The sequence below is a fragment of the Centroberyx gerrardi genome, chromosome 15 (assembly GCF_048128805.1).
Source record: "Centroberyx gerrardi isolate f3 chromosome 15, fCenGer3.hap1.cur.20231027, whole genome shotgun sequence".
Taxonomy (NCBI): Eukaryota; Metazoa; Chordata; class Actinopteri; order Beryciformes; family Berycidae; genus Centroberyx; species Centroberyx gerrardi.
Genome location: NC_136011.1, coordinates 16,976,416 through 16,993,919, shown reverse-complemented (window position 1 = coordinate 16,993,919; position 17,504 = coordinate 16,976,416). Strand labels below are relative to the sequence as shown.

At 41.6% G+C, this 17,504-nt stretch overlaps 1 protein-coding gene across 1 annotated transcript; it reads left to right on the top strand.

Annotated features, from left to right (window-relative positions):
* The first annotated feature begins 6,894 nt into the window (after positions 1-6,894).
* On the top strand, positions 6,895-16,673 carry bfsp1 (beaded filament structural protein 1). Its single transcript, XM_071922052.2, has 9 exons — positions 6,895-7,268; positions 8,597-8,657; positions 9,654-9,749; positions 11,538-11,630; positions 12,818-12,931; positions 14,019-14,239; positions 15,221-15,312; positions 15,712-16,461; positions 16,495-16,673. The coding sequence occupies exons 1-9, from the start codon at positions 6,895-6,897 to the stop codon at positions 16,671-16,673; spliced, it is 1,980 nt and encodes a 659-aa protein (XP_071778153.1).
* The last annotated feature ends 831 nt before the right edge of the window (positions 16,674-17,504 follow it).

The window sequence follows — 17,504 nt, the reverse complement described above, 5'->3', positions numbered from 1 at the left end:
CATGTGAACTAAGTGGGGACCACATAAAACTGCAAACAGACAACCGACCACAAGAAATATGAAAGACAGTAAACCAGATTACAACACTGTGTCATGTACTGTGTCTCAGCAGAGAGGCAATAAACCTGGCAGCAAACCAAAGACACAGTAAGTCCACACACTCTAGGTCCTCTCAATGAATTGAAGATAGAGAGAGAGAGAGAGAGAGACACACACACACAGAGAGAGAGAGAGAGAGAGAGAGAGAGAGAGACACACAGAGAGAGAGAGAGAGAGAGAGAGAGAGAGAGAGAAAGAGAGAGAGAGAGAGAGAGAACGCCCATGAGCTCAAATGTCTTGAATTAAAAAGCAGGGAATATGGTTCTCCCTTCAGGGAGAAGAGAAAAAAAATAACAATAAAAGAAAAAGAAAAGAAAGGGGCTATGCTTAATACAAGCTGAGCCTTTGAATATTTTAGCCTTTGAAATTTTGAATTTATCAGCAGGTCGTGAACAAAACTGAGATGTACAATCAGGGCTGTGAAACCAGGCTTAATTAGCCCTATTTACAAAGTCTGAGGGGAGTCTATTCAGCCCCTCTGTAAATGGATCACAGCGTGTTAGTTGATTATTGGCATTATAATAAGCCACTAAGGAAAGTCTATACACTGAAGTGGTCCATGTCGGAGAAATGGTAAACAACACACACAGACGCAGACGTCTTTTTCTTTGTTTGTTTAACAGGTGACAGGAAGCAATTATTTCTATCGAGGCAACAGAGAGTCTGCTGTAGCATATTTGTGCAATTCCACCTTAAAACTGTTGTAAATAACTTCCCATGGAAGAAAAACATCGCTCTGTTTAAAGAAAATACCGAAACTGAACTTTTGCTGTTTAGCCTATAATAAAACAGACATAACGGAAAGTGTAAGCAACTAGTGGATAATAACGACTATAGAGGAAATGTTATCTCTAATGGGTCTCTAAGGACAAAACGCACGAGTGAAAACAAATCAGAAACACTTGAGGCACTTACCCACAAAGTGGAAGAAAGTAGAACATTGCACGGTTAAGTTTTCTCAATTAATTCTAAAAAAAAAAAAAGAAATGCGATTGGTTTCTGTATATGGTGTGTGACGCGTATCCAATCGTGTTCTCTCTCGGACAATTTCGCTCCATTTGCCTCCTTGCACATTTCTTGTACTGCATCTAGACTCCCCTCTCCTCCACAGCGCGTCTTCGAAAGGAAAAAAAAGTTGCGTCTTTTCTCCCTCATATGGTAAATGTGATGACGTGACGCCTGACAGATCTCTACATCCTTCACGTTGGCGAGGAGGAGAGAGGAGTGTGTGTGTGTGTGTGTGTGTGTGTGTGTGTGTGTGTGTGTGTGTGTGTGTGTGTGTGTGTTTAGGGGGGTGGGGGGAATTATCATCATTATCATCATCATCCCAAACTTCCACCTCCTCCACCATTTCTCCCTCATAATCATAATAATTACTATCCAATTCATACCTTAAATGTCTTGTGATTACTTCAGCAGATCGTTATCTACATCTGCCAGTGTCAGCGTTATGGATTTTTTCATTAATGGTTAATTAGTACAACCAGCCAATATTGTTTCACAACCCTCACCAAAGTGAAGATTTCTTGTGCGTGGGTTTTGGATGATGAAAGGATTTGTTTGATTCTTCAGCCCTGTGAGCAGGAGCTGAGAGGAGACGTGTTTTCAGCGTGGTCACTGGTCATAGGTCTCACCCACGCGTATTTTATCAGTAAACATGACTGATGGTAGCCGCACCTTGAAGCGGTTGAAAGTTCACACAGATGGCTGATGGATGTGCGAGGATGTAGCTTTCACACCTAGTAGTGACAGAAGGATAAATTGCAGAGCTGTGAACTGCGTGAACTTCATAAACTCATCCATTTTCATTAGATAAATACTTTCTGAAATGATGTAGGCTATTATCAACTAGTAATCCTTTAAAATAACCTTACATTTACATTCATTTACATTAATTCACCCCTTAATTCATGCAAAATCCATTTAAAATTAGTTAAGGGAGTTATTAATGGAGGAGACCCCATCCAAACCCTCTTAAACACCTCCTTCATTTTTAACTGCTTTCTGATGAAAAAAAATCAGGGAGAAATTTCCATTAATAACTCATTAATAACCTTTTCAACTGTGCACAAAATGCATAAAAAAATACTTAATTACTAGCATCTCCATGAATCAACCCATGAATAGATCCCTTTAAAACCCTTACTTTTTTTTTTAAAGCTATGTTATTTTTAATGGATAATGTTCATGTAATGGGGAAATTAAGGACATTCCAGCGCAAAAAAATAAGGCGTTTGGTTCAAAGTGGATCACAAAGTAATAGATTCAAGGTTGCAGATAAGAGATGTCCTCGGTATGAATAATTGTTCATAAATTGTCTTCCAGTCAGTTTGCTTCTGTGCAAATTTAACAGTTAATTCACATAATGCATCTGCTGTATGAGTTTGAATTCAACAAACTGTAATTTTTAAAGGACCTTCACATTTTCGTAATAACATTATGTTTGGCTCTCTGGTTTTGATGTTCCATTATCGGAAAATAATTGCCTGTGGCAGCTCAACATGACACATGGATGACATCTAACAGTGTAAGAGCATCCGAGGGTGGATTTTTCCTTCAATGCTGTGTGATAAAATACACTCCGTCCTTCTGACTTCAATTAATATAGACTAAATTGTTATCAGGTGTTTCAAAGAACATCACCATTGGCCCGTCATCAGGCTTTGCCGAGTCAATCATCATCGCCTCTTGAAGAACCTCTAGAGACTGGGAGTCATTCTGCTTTCTAATAGCATTTCATGTAACTGTTTCTTTCACTGACTACCTACCGATCTCTGTTTTACAAAATTCTCTGTCTTGATCTCAGATGAAAAAACAGGTGCTCGGTATTCACTGACAGAGAATGAAGGCCATTGCCAGTCTCTCACAGGGCTGCACACAAAGGGACATTGATTGCGTTATGGTGTTGGGGACAGAAATCAATGACCCAGATGTTCAGGATTATCATTGTCCCAAAAGACTGTAATCTTGGCCCATTTTGAATAAGCGACAATATGATAGCTAGGAAAGCATTCTTAGATAACACTGACAGGACATTTATAATGCCTCATTTTGCTGTTGCTGGTTATAAACCCCTTGAATAGGCCATAGAAGAAATATCGCTGCATTGAATCAACTAGTCAAGAGCTGACTAGTTATCAGGGCCGTGAAGTTGATCTGATAAGGGGCAACACTGTAAACTGCTGCAATTTGATTTTTTCACACAAACTGACTTTTTTTCTCTCTGGGTCAATATATAGACAGCCGTGGAAAGCTGTCACTACAGTGCCTTTGCGGTAATCCATCCTGAACAGCAGATAAATGGGCACACTAGACAGCAGCAGCAATGACTTTTTAGGATCAATCCCTTATTGTGATGAAAAGCTAGCATTGCTGTTCCTACATCGCCTGTGACAGTCTCTCACCTGTCAATAGCAGCAGGATGGCTTCTTGTGTCCTCCTTTCCCATTCAGTGCACGGGCTGACAGATACACTTTGTGCAGTTTAAATATAATAACCGATAACAAGAGACACCAGCAAACCAGCACTACCAAGATGAAACACATCCCCTGGTCACAGCAGGAGAAAAAAAAAATATATATATATTTTTTCAGAACTTGACATATCCACCCTCAGCCCATAAGAGATAAGAGAATAGCCGTTGCGTGTTTCTATTAATTTTTAGCACCCTCTAAATATCAGGAGCTACTTACTCATCGGGCCTATCCAGTGCCTGTCACCGCAGCCCAGAAGGCCTGACCGGCAGGATAAACACTGGGCCTTCATTTCCAATCCTGGACAGCTCTCTAATCTCACCCAGGCCTAGGATTTACAGCCCCTCGTAACAATGAATACAGATGGGAAAAGAGGGCGATGGTATCCTAGTGATCTCTCCTCTGCCATGAAGTATTATGCACAAGACCAAAAATCTATGGTCTCTGCGAGAAGGTGGACAGACAGTAAGCTTATTTATGTGTGACGACGTTATGGGAGAATCAGTGGTAGTGAAACAGAATCGATACAAATATATATCTGGGGTTTAAATCTGAACAGATGCAGTCTGTTTTGGCTGGCTCTAGGTTTTGTTGGGGATGCTGACTTTGGGAGTCAGTATTTGTCCATACTGTGTGCCAGTGTTCGTCCACACTGTCATTACTGTTCATTCCAACTGGGCAAACCGTTCATACTAATGTGGTCACTTTGCGCTCTCTCTCTCTCTCTCTCTCTCCCTCTGTCTCTCTCTCTCCCTCTCTCTCTGTGTTAGTGTCTAGTTGTGTTTGGTTGCCTGTGTTGGACACAAGAGTGTATTATTCTGTTTGTGGGAGTCCTGTTTACGACGGCACCTCATATACCCTCCACTGACAGAAAGAAAAATACACATTCTTTCCCATACACATCGGGAACTTGCCAACTTTCTCTAACTGGCTGCAGGTTAGCGGCACCCATAAATGTCACCGAGCATTTCCTCCTGGCTGTGGAGACACAGTTTAGATACACAAAGGTGACCAAAGGGACATCTCAATGCAGTCTGAGTGATTGTGTTTGTTCTAGAGCAGGTATGTACTGATGTCCACCATTTTACTATGTTGTGCAGTATGCAATGCTTTTTCACCACAAGGTTTTGTCACACCAATGGCATTGGTAATACCCCTGAATGCATTTTACTATATTTTATATGCATGAACATGTTAGATATATCTGTTTAGCATTTGAATTCAGTACATGTTTTGGGGATGTTATCATGAATACTCTGAAGGCTTGACACAACATTTCAACAGTTGCATGTCTAATCAAGTCGGTCAGTGGCTGAGATAGACATCTGCCTTTTATATACTCACTGCACACGGTCTTTTATGCGATTCACACCTGGAGATTCGCATAGGTAAGGAGTTGACTGCTCATTAGCTGGAAGGAACAGTCCTGGAGAGATTTGTCTGGAAACTCCTCACCTGCTCCTAGTCAGGGGCAGTGGGAAATGTTCAATGCTGAATGCTAAATAATAGCAAAGCTGTCTGAATGTCATTTAGAAGTCGATGCGGTGAAGTCTCCTCAAGTAGAATACCTGTAGCAGTTTGTGCTGCAATATGTATTATGCCCTCTTCTCAAGCTTTTTGGGATCCGGACCATTGAGACTCACCTATTAAAGTCACAGATTCTTTACATCCATCTGAAAATAACTGCTAAAAAATATTGATATTTTTTATATTCTATGTGGTTCCCACCTTTGATGAGAATTTATAAAAAAATATGAGCTCAGTTGGAAGTTTATGTTACACAAGTGTATTAAGATGGTAGCCTATGGGTATATTTATGTGATAAAATGTGAAGGAAAAGCATATATACATGTATCTTTTGAATGATGGACGATAGATATACATGCCTTAAACTCAGCTGTATGTCCACAAAGCTTTTGTTTAGTAGCTTAATTTTCACAGCTTAATTGTCACAGTCTGCCCTTGGGCCATGGGCTTTTCTAGGGCCAAAAAAAATGCTGAAATGCTGATGTAAAGCCATTTGACATGTGTTTCATTCAGCCTTTTTACAGACAGCCTGCTAGATCTGTCCAGAGGGACATTTTTGACTGACCTTGTACCACAGCTTACAGCAGAGAGCAGGCAGATGCAGAAAGGTCTCTCTCTCTCTCTCTCTCTCTCTCTCTCTGTTCCTCGCTCTCTTTCACTCTCTCTTACTCTCATTTTTGGTAAATGTAAAGTGTTAGAGCAAGAATGAAAATACCAAGAGAGAGAGAAATACACAGAGAGAAAGAGGTGACTTGATGGAAATAACTAGAGGCTCTTTGCTATTATTCAAGCAAAACAACATTTTTGACGTGCTGAGGTATTTCAGCTTCAGAGCCTTCCTCCCAGGCAAAACACCAGCATCATCACATAGTTTGGCTCAAAGTCGCTATTGGCATAAAGCTGTAGATTTGAGTCTGGGCTCTGCAATGGGATCTGGGATTTTTACCATGAACACCAACATCATAATGCGTAGGAATAAATATTTAAATCATTTTACTTACTGCAACACTACACATTTAGCCCGCAGCCTCAGTTATTTACTGTTAGGCCCGTTTCATTCCATGATAGCTATAAACAAATACTATAACAACCATGACACTGTTTGGGGAACTGAAATGCATACAGCATAGTCTTCCAACTAGGCCTGCATGTTACCAAATGCTTTGAATGGATTTCTGCTGCATGTTCACCAATATTTTTAGGGGGTTGTTATGTGTAATGTTTTCGAGTTTGTGGACCGAAATGCCAATAGTACCCACTTGCGAACGAAAAAGAGTTGTTTCTTTGGCACAGCATACACAGTGTGTTCCACGCTTACTTTTGGCACAGGAGTAATTGTCCACACTCCATAGAAAGCGCACCGCACACAATTTCTTCTCTGTCATGTGGTAGGCCACCATCCAATTTCCCAAATCAAACAGAGATCTAGAAAAACAGCTGATTGAAAACCAAAAGGCCTCCCTATAATAGTGTGTGACAACGCAGTGCTTTCTCGGGCCAACCGATTGTTTGTTTTTGTGTTTCTGCTTTGTCATCAATGGCATGGCTTTTGTAATCTCAGTCACAAAGGCATCAATAAACTCTGGAAGGCCCCAGGCATGCAGCATGCGTGGCCGCAGCCAGGGGGGAGATTTTTGGGGCTATTTCGCCGCCAGCCAGTGCTGGGCAGCGTTTAGTCTAGCATGAGACAGCCAAGGGTGAGCACCCGAGTTTTCACACAATAAAGGTGCTGAAGGGGACCAAGCACTCCGGGGATACCACCAACCCAGGCAGCAGGGGAGAGACACGCACCACCATGTTCAAGACCAGCTACCTGCGCGAGGTGCGCAAGGAAAAGTATGAGCGCTCCGATGTCTTTGAGGAGGAATCCGAGGACTCTGAAACCTCTGCGGGCGCCTCGGCCATCCAGGGCTGGGAGAGCCTTCAGGAGCTCAACAGCCGCTTCGCCCGCTACATCAACAGGGCGCGAGTCCTGGAGCAGCGCAACGCTGTGTTCCGCAAGCAGCTGGAGACGCTGCAGCGCATGGAGGAGGCCAGCGGCCTGGAGGAGGCCTTCACAGAGCAGATCGAAGTCAACAGGCAGCGCATCCGAGAGCTGTCCTCCGACCACGCCAAGCTGGAGAGGGAGCTAAAGGATGCTTGCCGCATGCTGGATGAATTCACCAGCAAGTAAGAGAGTGGGCAATGGTTGGTGTTTGTGTGTTCAGCAGGTGTGTGACACAACTCAGGTCAGATTTCTTCTTCAGAGGCAGAATACTGCATAGGGATAAAATATTTTTTTACTAAAAAATTAAGAGGAAGTGATATAACGTGAAGAATTTTTGCTTCTCAAAACTATAAAAAAATAAAAATAAAAAAAACAGCAGCCAACTGATCCCTTTCTTATGACATAAAGACCAGGATACAAAATTAAAAAGAACATAGAGAAACTTAAAAAAAAATTAAAAACAATGTCAGCATGTATGTAACTAGACCTGTGTGCCACATCACACTTTGCCTCTCACATTTTTGAAACCGCTAAAATAGAACAGTTATAACATTTTGATAACAGTTAAATTATGTTTATTCAATCATGTCCATTTATGTAAAAATTCTAAATTCTAAATTCTAAAGTTACAATCAGGAAGGTAATCCTCTACATTGCTGAAACAGAAATGTATTCTGATTATTGTAAGATACTTTTGGATTACATTGTCACAATAGTCATAGAATATGATGTTATACAGACTGTTAGAAGATTGTAATTTACAGACTGTAATTTGAATAATGTTAATTTAATTATCTACAGCCATGATCAACCACTATGCCAACATGTGTAAAAAAGTTTGTGTCCATAATCTCATAATCAAAATATATTCTCTCCCTTAACATGTATTTTTTTCAGAAAATGGAACAGATTACGGTTACCATTCTGTAATCAGATTAATGTAATCCTGTCTGTCACATGTAATTCATTACTCCTCAACCCTGGTGCTGATGAGGGATTGATTTAACTCTTTATATTGGTAATACAAGACAAGAGTTGTGTCAAACTGTGATAAAGGCAGCACTGCTTGATAGAAACCACCATGGTGAATGAAAGGCTGCCTCCAGGCAACTGAGCTCAACTATATTATTGAGTGGTTCAGAAGAGTGTTGACCAACTCTGTTTAGATCAGCTAGTGGAGACAGTGAGATTTCACCACCCATAGTGTTGATTAACAGCCTTAAGACAGAATGTCAAAAGCAGCGGTGCTGTGCTTCAAGTTGTCAGCACGGCTTGTCTCAAAGTGAGCCGACAGGGGTAAGTAAGGACACAATGGGTGTAATCAATGTAAATGTTAAATGTTGATGGATAGTCAATGCTTGTCCGCAACACCCCCAACCCCCAAAAAAAAATTAGACACAGATTGGCACACACAGTCCTGCGCCAGTGATTGCTGTAGTTCGATATCACAATGTCCTTGAAATTGCACTGCTTTCATGTAGATACATAATTTTGATGTTTTATGCTCTAGATACAGAAATGAATGTGAGTATCAAGAACAGCTGCGGGGCACGCTGGACCAGTTAAACAAGGTATGGATGGAAATTCAGTGATGATTCGTTTTTGATGGATGCAAAGCTCTGTACAAGAGAAAGCACAACACAAGTATTCAACTGAATTTTAACAGCATATGAAGAATTTCATTCCAATATGATATCCTAAATTTAAAGGAAGTCAAACCCGTGCATACAAAATGACAGAAAGGATAAAATTAAAACAAATGATGGTACTTTTAAAGGGTACTAGGTAAATAAAATGATAACAGTTTTATAGTCCGGATCCTCAATGTTTTTTTGAGACATTGAAAGATGAAATTAAAAGATTTTTTTTTTCTTCCTAAAATTGATATATAGCATTTTGTAATAGAACTCTCATACATTGATATGGAGCCTGATTCTGGACCCTGTGGACTGTGGTTCTTCCTCAGGAGGGTCACCAAATGACTAGCAATATGTGTTATTGAGCCTGGGTCCATGGACAAGAGGTTTAATTTGTGATAATAAGAGTTTTAAGAGGAAAGTTGAAGAATGCTGAATATAAAAGATTCAACCTATTTACCTATTTAAAGAAATTAAATGTTTTGAATTGTGTCAATAACATTTTTGAGAGGGGTTTTGTTCAAAGTTTTCAGTGAATGCACTCTTTGGCTCTGTTGTATTGAAATATAACATGATGACTACACATTTGACTGCTGCATCAATACCGGTCATGGGTCCTAACACATGGCGCTGTTCAGCCTGAGAACTCCCAGTCTTTTCACCTTGTACCACCTCTGCTCCGTTGCCTCTTTTACTCTTCTCCTCCATCTTCTCCGTTTCCCTGTGGTATCTTTCCCCTTCTTTGCCTTTTGTTCTTTTCCTCTCCCTTCCTTTCCTTTCCTTTCCCTCCTCTTCTCTCCTCTCCTCTCCTCTCCCCTCCCCTCTCCTCTCCTCTCCTCTCTTCTCTTCTCTTCTCTTCTCTTCTCTTCTCCTCCCCTCCCCTCTCCTCTCCCCTCCTCTCCTCTCCTCTCCTCTCCTCTCCTCTGGCAGGAGGCTGACAGTGCTCTGCTGAGAAACCTGGAATTCCAGATCCAATCCCAGTTCCTGCAGGATGACATCAACTCCACTAAAGATAGACACAAGAAGGTCAGTGATGTTCACTGCAAACAAAGATAAACTTAAACAGACTCAGTGTAACTCAGTGTATCTAGTTTTTGTCAGTGGCTGTGGGGAAAGTTTAATAGGCTTCATTAGCAAGATGAATATAAATCAATGGATTTATTTACGACAGAGCGACGATAGATACGGGAGAGCCAGTAGCCAATTTAATTGATTGTTCCATTATAGTTATCCTTGATGGCCTTTACAAACTGGATCGGTAAAATCCAATCGCTGAGAAACGGCCTTAATAATCCCCTTTTAAAGTTTACATCTCTGACATTTTGCTCTTAATAGGGCAATCACAGCTTGAAATTTGGCACATATAGCGACTGATTCAACATAAAGTCAAATAGTGAATAGAACCTCAAAGAGACACAATAAGGGGCTTCCTGGTGGCTCAGTGGTCCAAGGTGTGCACCATGGAAACACAGTGTCCTGGGTCGGAATCCAGCCTGGGACCTTTGTCGCATGTCATCCCCCCTCTCTGTCCCAGTCTTGCCTGTCTCTCTCAACTTTGAACTATCTAATAAAGGCAAAAATGCCCAAAAAATAATCTAAAAATGAGAGAGAGGCACAACAATTCAATCTACTAATTAACCTACTCTTTGTAAGTACCCATGCCCTGCTTGTTTTTTTGTTGTTGTTTTTTTATTAAATAGATATCTATTACAAATATTACAAAACCTAATCATTACACAGCAGGGAGCTTCCTCCTCAAAGACACTCTCTGAATGTCCCTGTTGACCGTACCTCTTTTCCCAGGACACTGTGTTTTGCATGTATTTTCCTGGCTAATTCACAGGGAGTGGAAGAACCTATTCCACTTCAAAGAATATTGCTTTAAGAATATTACATAACAATGTATGGCTCTCTCTGTGTTGCTTTTGAAAATTGCTGAAGCGAGGCCACTGCACCTTTAATAACAAGGCAAAGAATGCCGGCCCTTGTCCTTTTACAGAGGGTAACAGAAGACGTGTTGTGATTTACAAGAGGACTTCAGCTTCAATTTACCTTCTGTGATAGCATGATGGAAGAATGAAGTGAAGAAACAATAAATGTGACAATGTTCCCAAATAGGCATTGAAACATGACAGAAATGCACAGAAAAAGAGAGAAATATGGCTCTATGTAGATGTGCACAGAAATGGCTTGAAGGAGCAAGCAAAATGGGCAGAAAAATGTAGAGACAAAAGAAAACCAATCCGCTACATAATGCACCAGGCATAGTTTTCATAGACTTTCTTGCCAGAGCAATTTCCCTTTTTATTTCCAAACAAAGCTACTTTTGATGATGAATTAATCCATGACTCTGTGCAATATTGAGGCAGCATTGAGATAGCATATCAAAAGGCACTGCTATAGCTACATTATGTGGCAAAGAATGGGCAGTCATCTTGCAGCGATATTTGGTTTGTGGTCCCGAGTTGGAAGTATCCCCTCGGAGAACGGAAATATATTTGCCCTCTATTATTGAGTCTGAGATCATGATTGCAGCACACATGGATTTAGAAAAGAAATTATCTTTGCTGTAAAGGAATGAAAACCCTTTATTGGATCTATTCAGTTATTCTCATGCTCCATCTTCAATGAGATGTGCAAAATATAGGCTTGAATAATGAAAGGTGAATGAGCAGACCAGATGAAATTGTGCTAGGTGCAAAATGGAATGTCTAAGGTGCTCTATACAAAACGTGTTAACATTCAGTGGGATCTCCTTCTCTTTGCTCAGTGATATATCTTTATATTGTCTTTTATATTATCTTCTATATACAGAACCTTGCAGAGATCCAGACATACGTAAACATTCTGCACCAGATCAACCAGACAACGCCCCTCGTTCCCAATATGTCAGTGGGCATCTCCGAGGTGAGGTCACTTTTGTTGTCATTCTGTGTGTGTCTGCATGTATGTGTGTGTGTGTGTGTGTGTGTAGGGGTGTGTGCGCGCGCGTGTGTGAGCATGTGCAAGTACATTGCCTGGGGGAGTGCACGGTGTTTGTATGTGTGTCAGCTCTGGCTACGTGTCTCGGAGTGATGAGGGTACTGACTTCTCAGTCTGATCATGTTTTGGTGTACATGGGTGTATGTGCATGTGTGTGTACTGGTGGGCACATGTTGCACGTGTTCACATATGTGAGTGTGCATGTGCGTGCATGTGGTGTTTGTGTGTTTGTGAGTTTGTGAGAGGGGAAAATAGACAAACAGTCAGTTGGACAGACAGACAGACAGACAGACAGATGGACCAGCTGACTCAGGGTGTCAGACCACATAATGAAGCAAATGCAGGGAGGAATGGCTGTGTATGCTAATCTGTGCTCCAGTCACTGGCAATTGTGGTGCAGATTGGAGGCAAAAATAATCTTGTTGGTTTAGTTAAACCTCAACAGGCGGAGCCAAAGAACCACAGTTTTTCTGGCTAAGTAATGTTAAGCCCAGTGAAAAAGAAAATGTGTGAGAGAGGAGGAAGCTAATATTATGAGGCCTAGCACTCTTGCTACTACCTGAAAAAAAAGTTGAAAAGTGAAAACTCCAATCTGCAATTGCGTTGAGACGTTGAGAAGTGTGACTGCTTACAATAGTTAGCATCCATCAAGTGTCCCACACCAAACCTCTGACACCAGACGCTTTTATGTCACTTATATCACTTTTATCATCTGTACCTCTGTGACAGTATTGCCTGCCGTTCAATTCAAACACTTGGTTTGTAGGTGGGCCACTGCACTCAGACCAGTCAGTGTGTTATTCTTGTACGAAATGTTCGTTTACAAGAATGGATGAAGGGTGGAGTGACGAAAGTGTTTTGTCCATAGAATAAATGGTGACACTTTATTTGGAGAGTCCAACGTTGATACTTCAACATATCCTCACTGTGGAGTATGACCCCATTATTTTTAATGCCTTTCAAGGGTCAAGCTTTTAATACAGTGAGAGATCAGAAAGAGGTGGACAATTGATCTTAGTAGCAAGTCTGTTTTGAGGAGGGGGTGTGATGTCACCTTCATGCTGGGATGATATACTGTGCTTTCCTCATTGTTTTGTATTAACTCTGTGAAGGAGCAGGAGAAGCTGCTGGCCCAGAGGAGGGTGCCAGGGCTGCAGAGCCAGCTGGAGGAGTACAAGAGCGCCCTCTGTCAGCTGCAGGCACAGAGACTACGCCTACAGACTGAGGTGGGTCACACTGTCACCATGACAACAGGTCTCACACTGATTACATGCAGTCTCCATCGCTTTCTCCACTAGTGCAAACATTTATTGTAAGACATTTTTAAGAGGATTTATTGAAGGAAAGTAATTCTGAGTGACAAAAGGAGATTAAAATAGGCAGGGACACTGCACAGATGGGCCCATGCTCATATTATGTGTTGTAATCACTTTCCATTCAATCAGTTCAGTATTTAATTGAAAAAATTGATTTCCTGGTGGTAGAGAATTCACTCATAAGTTCTTCATACTTAGGCATAGGAATCTTTTTAAAGCAAATTTTCAATTTTAAAATTTTGAAGAACGTCCATTGATCTATTGAATTGAACCCATCTTGCCATAACAGCTTAATGATGCAGAAGTACCACTAGATGTCAGCCATGACCTTCTTATGACAGCAGTGTAGTTCCAGGTTTAGTGGGAGCAAAGTGTTTCCTCACAGAACATCAATGAGAGGAACAGGGACATTTTAAGAGAAACAGGGACTGCTTCAAATTAATGGAATACAGTATAATCAAATTTATGAACCATATTTATTCCCCCAACTGAGTGTTTGTTGATGTGGGTGCTTGTTTTCTTCCTGCAGGTTTTGACCAAAGACATACCTCTGCTATCCTCCCAAATGTTGCTCTTCACTCTGCTCATGTTTTGTACCATGTATCTCTTGAATGTCTGTATCCCATAGAGGCTTACAATGTCATACCGTCTAATTGTTGTTAGCTGTTGAGATCTTATTTTTTTATTTTTATATAAATAAATTATAAAATGCTTTGTTTATCTAAAGACTTTGAGGCTGTTTTCATCTGCACCATTTTTTTTACATGAAATATTGAATAGGTAAGCAACAACTGTACTGTGCACTAATGAAATTCCTGCTTTTATTTTTTATGCTCATATATAATTTCTCTCCCTCTCATTTTCATTAGCACCACATAGTGTTATTATTAGTGACCTGTGCAATGTGCTGGTGAAGCTCCTCAAGGGGCTTTGTTATTTTTTAAAATCGTGTATCACAATGCCTTCCTTAATCCCTCCTTGTATCTTTCTCTCTCAGACCACAATGTTGGAGCAAGCCATCAAAAACACACAGGAGACTTATGACGACGAGATCCAGCTGTACAACGAGCAAATTGAGTCTCTGCGTAAGGAGATCGAGGAGGCCGAGAAGTCTCTGGAGAGGTTCACCAACGAGTGTCGCCACCTGGCCATGTACCAGACCTCCCTGGAGAACGAGCTGGAGAGGTACAAGAGGATCATCGAGAACGAAGACAACAGGTAGACTGCCTCCACAGGGTGCTGACACACACACACAAAACCCCCATGTTCAATAAGTTAATCTGGTAATTACTTTATATGTGACACAAATTATTGGTCTAAAGGGATAACCTCGATGTCTAACATATTGTGAGCTTGAAATTATTATAAGCTTCTGTCTGGGTGAAGTGCAGTTCTGAGATATTGAGCATCAAAGATTTGACATCCCAGCTGGTAAAACTGTACTTTCTATCCTTTTAAATATTTAACCCTAAATATACCCTTTTATATATATATAAAATATCACCACTTAGTCACAAAGTAACATTCAAAGATCATGAATATGTGGATAAGTCAATTTTGATTAAAAAAAAAAAGTTAGATAGGACATTATAATTCCAAGCGCCCATTACATTAACTAATTGATGTTTAAGGACTGATTATCAATCAGATAGACCTAGGCTTATTTGTCCTGTCATTGTTCAGTAAGGTAAATAATTTCCATTGCCAATTAACTAAGTAGGCTTATCATCAATACTTATAGATAATTAAATTTAAAAAAGCATTATGTGATGTGTTGTCAAGATCAGGATGGATGTGTTTCATCATGAAATTGCTTCAGACAATTTCCATTTTAATTCTGATCCACCAGAGGTCAGGATCTGACTTCAAATGAAATGGATCAGTGTTACATATGGCTCTAACTGGATATGTACGAATCAGCATCCTTACCTGGGTTAATGTTGAGCAGCCACAGGATGGCACTGCTTGACAGCAAATGTTTTCTGTTACGGCACAGCAGGCACCATGGTTATTAGGTCTATCTTCTGATTTATTCATGTTAAATATTGCCTGTTGTTTCCTTCTTGGTAAAATGAGTCAGTTTACTTACTAGATACTCCTATATTTCACCCCATATAAGCAACTGCAAGAAAGCTGTTAAGTACATATGTCTATTGTGTAGCTGAAATTTTACTGTTCTACTGTTCCTTCTTTCTGCAGGTTGAATTCAGCGATAATTGGCACCCCCATTACCCTGTTAACCACTAATTACCGCTACACTCACACACCCACTGCACCAAGCAGGGGGAGAGGTAAGGGCAGCATCAGAGGACAATATCACAGCTGGTTTATGTTGATAATCTCTATTGAGTGCACACACAATCAGGAGCCATTGTGAAAGACAACTATGCTAACAGGGTCTCAGAGATTTAATCTTACCTGACCACTCAAAGACACACACACAATGGATCAGAATGTGATCCACTTTTAGCACATAATAAAATTCTAGCCTTGGTGTAACACTGAGGTGTTTTTTCAGGATGCTTGGTGAAATGTTTTTTATTCAAGGGTGGTCCTTAAAAATGCTTTTGGCTGTAACACCAGGAATCAGTTAATTGGTGTTTGCTTAGGTTCAATTTAGACCAATTTTGGTGTTTGCTCAGTTCAACAAGCACTCCAATCGGCTGACTTTTGACCTCATGTGTTTCCAGACATCACCCAGGCTATCCAAGACATCACCAGCATCAAGCCTCGCCAGAAGAACCTGGCCAAGAAGGTCCTGAAGAAGAAAGAGCTGACCCCTAAAGATGTGATGGACAGTGGTCCGGAGGAGAGAAGTGGAGGAGCCACTGGGGAGGCTGCAGATGAAGAGATGAGGGGGGTCACAACTGAGGAGGTACAGGAGGAGGAGGTGAAGAGAACAGAGCAGATGCCTGTGTTCATTGGAGTGTCTCCACAGGATGTCCCCGACGGAGCTCAGATCAGCAAGGCCTTTGACACACTCTGCAACATTGTCAGAGACCGAATGAGGAAGTACAAGAAGCCTGAGCCAATCGCTGACTTCTATACTAAGGGTCGTTATGTCCTTGTCACTGGGGACGGCAGCTACCAGGACCCCTGCTTCTACACCTCCACACCGTCTGCCGGCCACATCTATGTCACTATCCAAAACGGGATGATGCCCCCCTACGAACCTTACGGACCAGCTCCTCAGCCCATGCCACCTCCCAGACCCCTCAGTCCCACTCTGCCCTCCAATGGAGAAGGAGGAAAGGGCAAGGGAGAAAAAGGAAAGGACGATGGTGGTGGTGGTAAGGGTAAGCATAAGAACGGAGAACCTCACCCTAGGTCTAAAGATCCAAGCCCTGTCCCTCCATCCCCTGGCCCATGTCCTGGCCCCAGACAGCCCACCCCAGAACCCTCTGGGCCAAAGGGAAACGGGGATAGCAACGGGGGCCACAGTGGGCCCACTCCAATGCCTGGCCCTCGCGGAGCCAGCACCAGCTCCAGTTCCAGCACCAGCAGCTTTACCCCAGACTCCATGAGCTACGAGAAGGTGGAGGTGGTGGAGTCTGTGGAGAAGTTCTCCAACGACCGCAAGGTTAAGGGTTACGAGGAGACTGCCATGGTGGTGGAGACCATGATTGAGAAGTCCAGCAAGAAGAAACATTGAAACCATGAGACCTGACTCGAAGGCGCGGTAAACTCCTCCAGGGTTCCACACGGTCTGGCTCCACTAACAAGAAGACAATACTGATGTTAGTAAAAGACTACATAAAATGCCACTGTTCCTTAACTAAATAAGACCAATGTTTTGTGTCTCCAAGGGAGATCAACCACGCTTTAAGGCCAACTACACATTCCTGCTCTGATTTTTGATGCTCCTCCATTTGCTTGCAGTCTCCGGTCTTGCGTCCAGCATACGTTTAGCTGGTTCCATAAGTACTGCTGTTGTTGTTCTACTTGCACCCATGCTCATGCCATATACCTTTACTGTCTGAAAACTTGGGAGAATGAGAAATGAAACTCCAAGTCACCTATAAAAAAGTCAGAAGAAAAGAGATGAAATACTGAGTTATGCCACCCTACTAAACTCTGCCTTAGAACCCCACCTTTCCCCCTATGAGTTGATTTGGTCAATTGGATGCCACTGCCTGCCCTCAGCACAGTTTTGCTGTGTATCAATTTGCTTTGATATATTGAACAATAAAAAAAGATTCAAACATCAACTAATCCCTCATTCTGCTTGCTTTAAGGTTGAAACACTGGAGCAGCAATGCACACATTGCTTTGAAAGTCATAAACACATAGGCATGCGTGTATGTGTGTACTCTCTCTCATTCCTGCATAAGAGGTGTTATTTCAAGTGCTGCAGCTGTGGAGGAGACAGAGACTCATCCATTTTTCATCGATGTGACCTTAAGGAGTTCACAATGCCCTCTGCACTTAGTATAATCCACTCTCCCTGCAGAAAGGAGGGAGGAGGAGGAAGAGGAGGAGTTGA

What these genes read in the sequence shown, in the direction of transcription:
- bfsp1 (XM_071922052.2), top strand. Translation starts at nt 6,895, where the DNA reads ATGTTCAAGACCAGCTACCTGCGCGAGGTGCGCAAGGAAAAGTATGAG. An exon ending in CTGGATGAATTCACCAGCAA is followed by an intron (nt 7,269 to 8,596) that starts GTAAGAGAGTGG and finishes TTTATGCTCTAG; the next exon opens with ATACAGAAATGAATGTGAGT. An exon ending in CGCTGGACCAGTTAAACAAG is followed by an intron (nt 8,658 to 9,653) that starts GTATGGATGGAA and finishes CTCCTCTGGCAG; the next exon opens with GAGGCTGACAGTGCTCTGCT.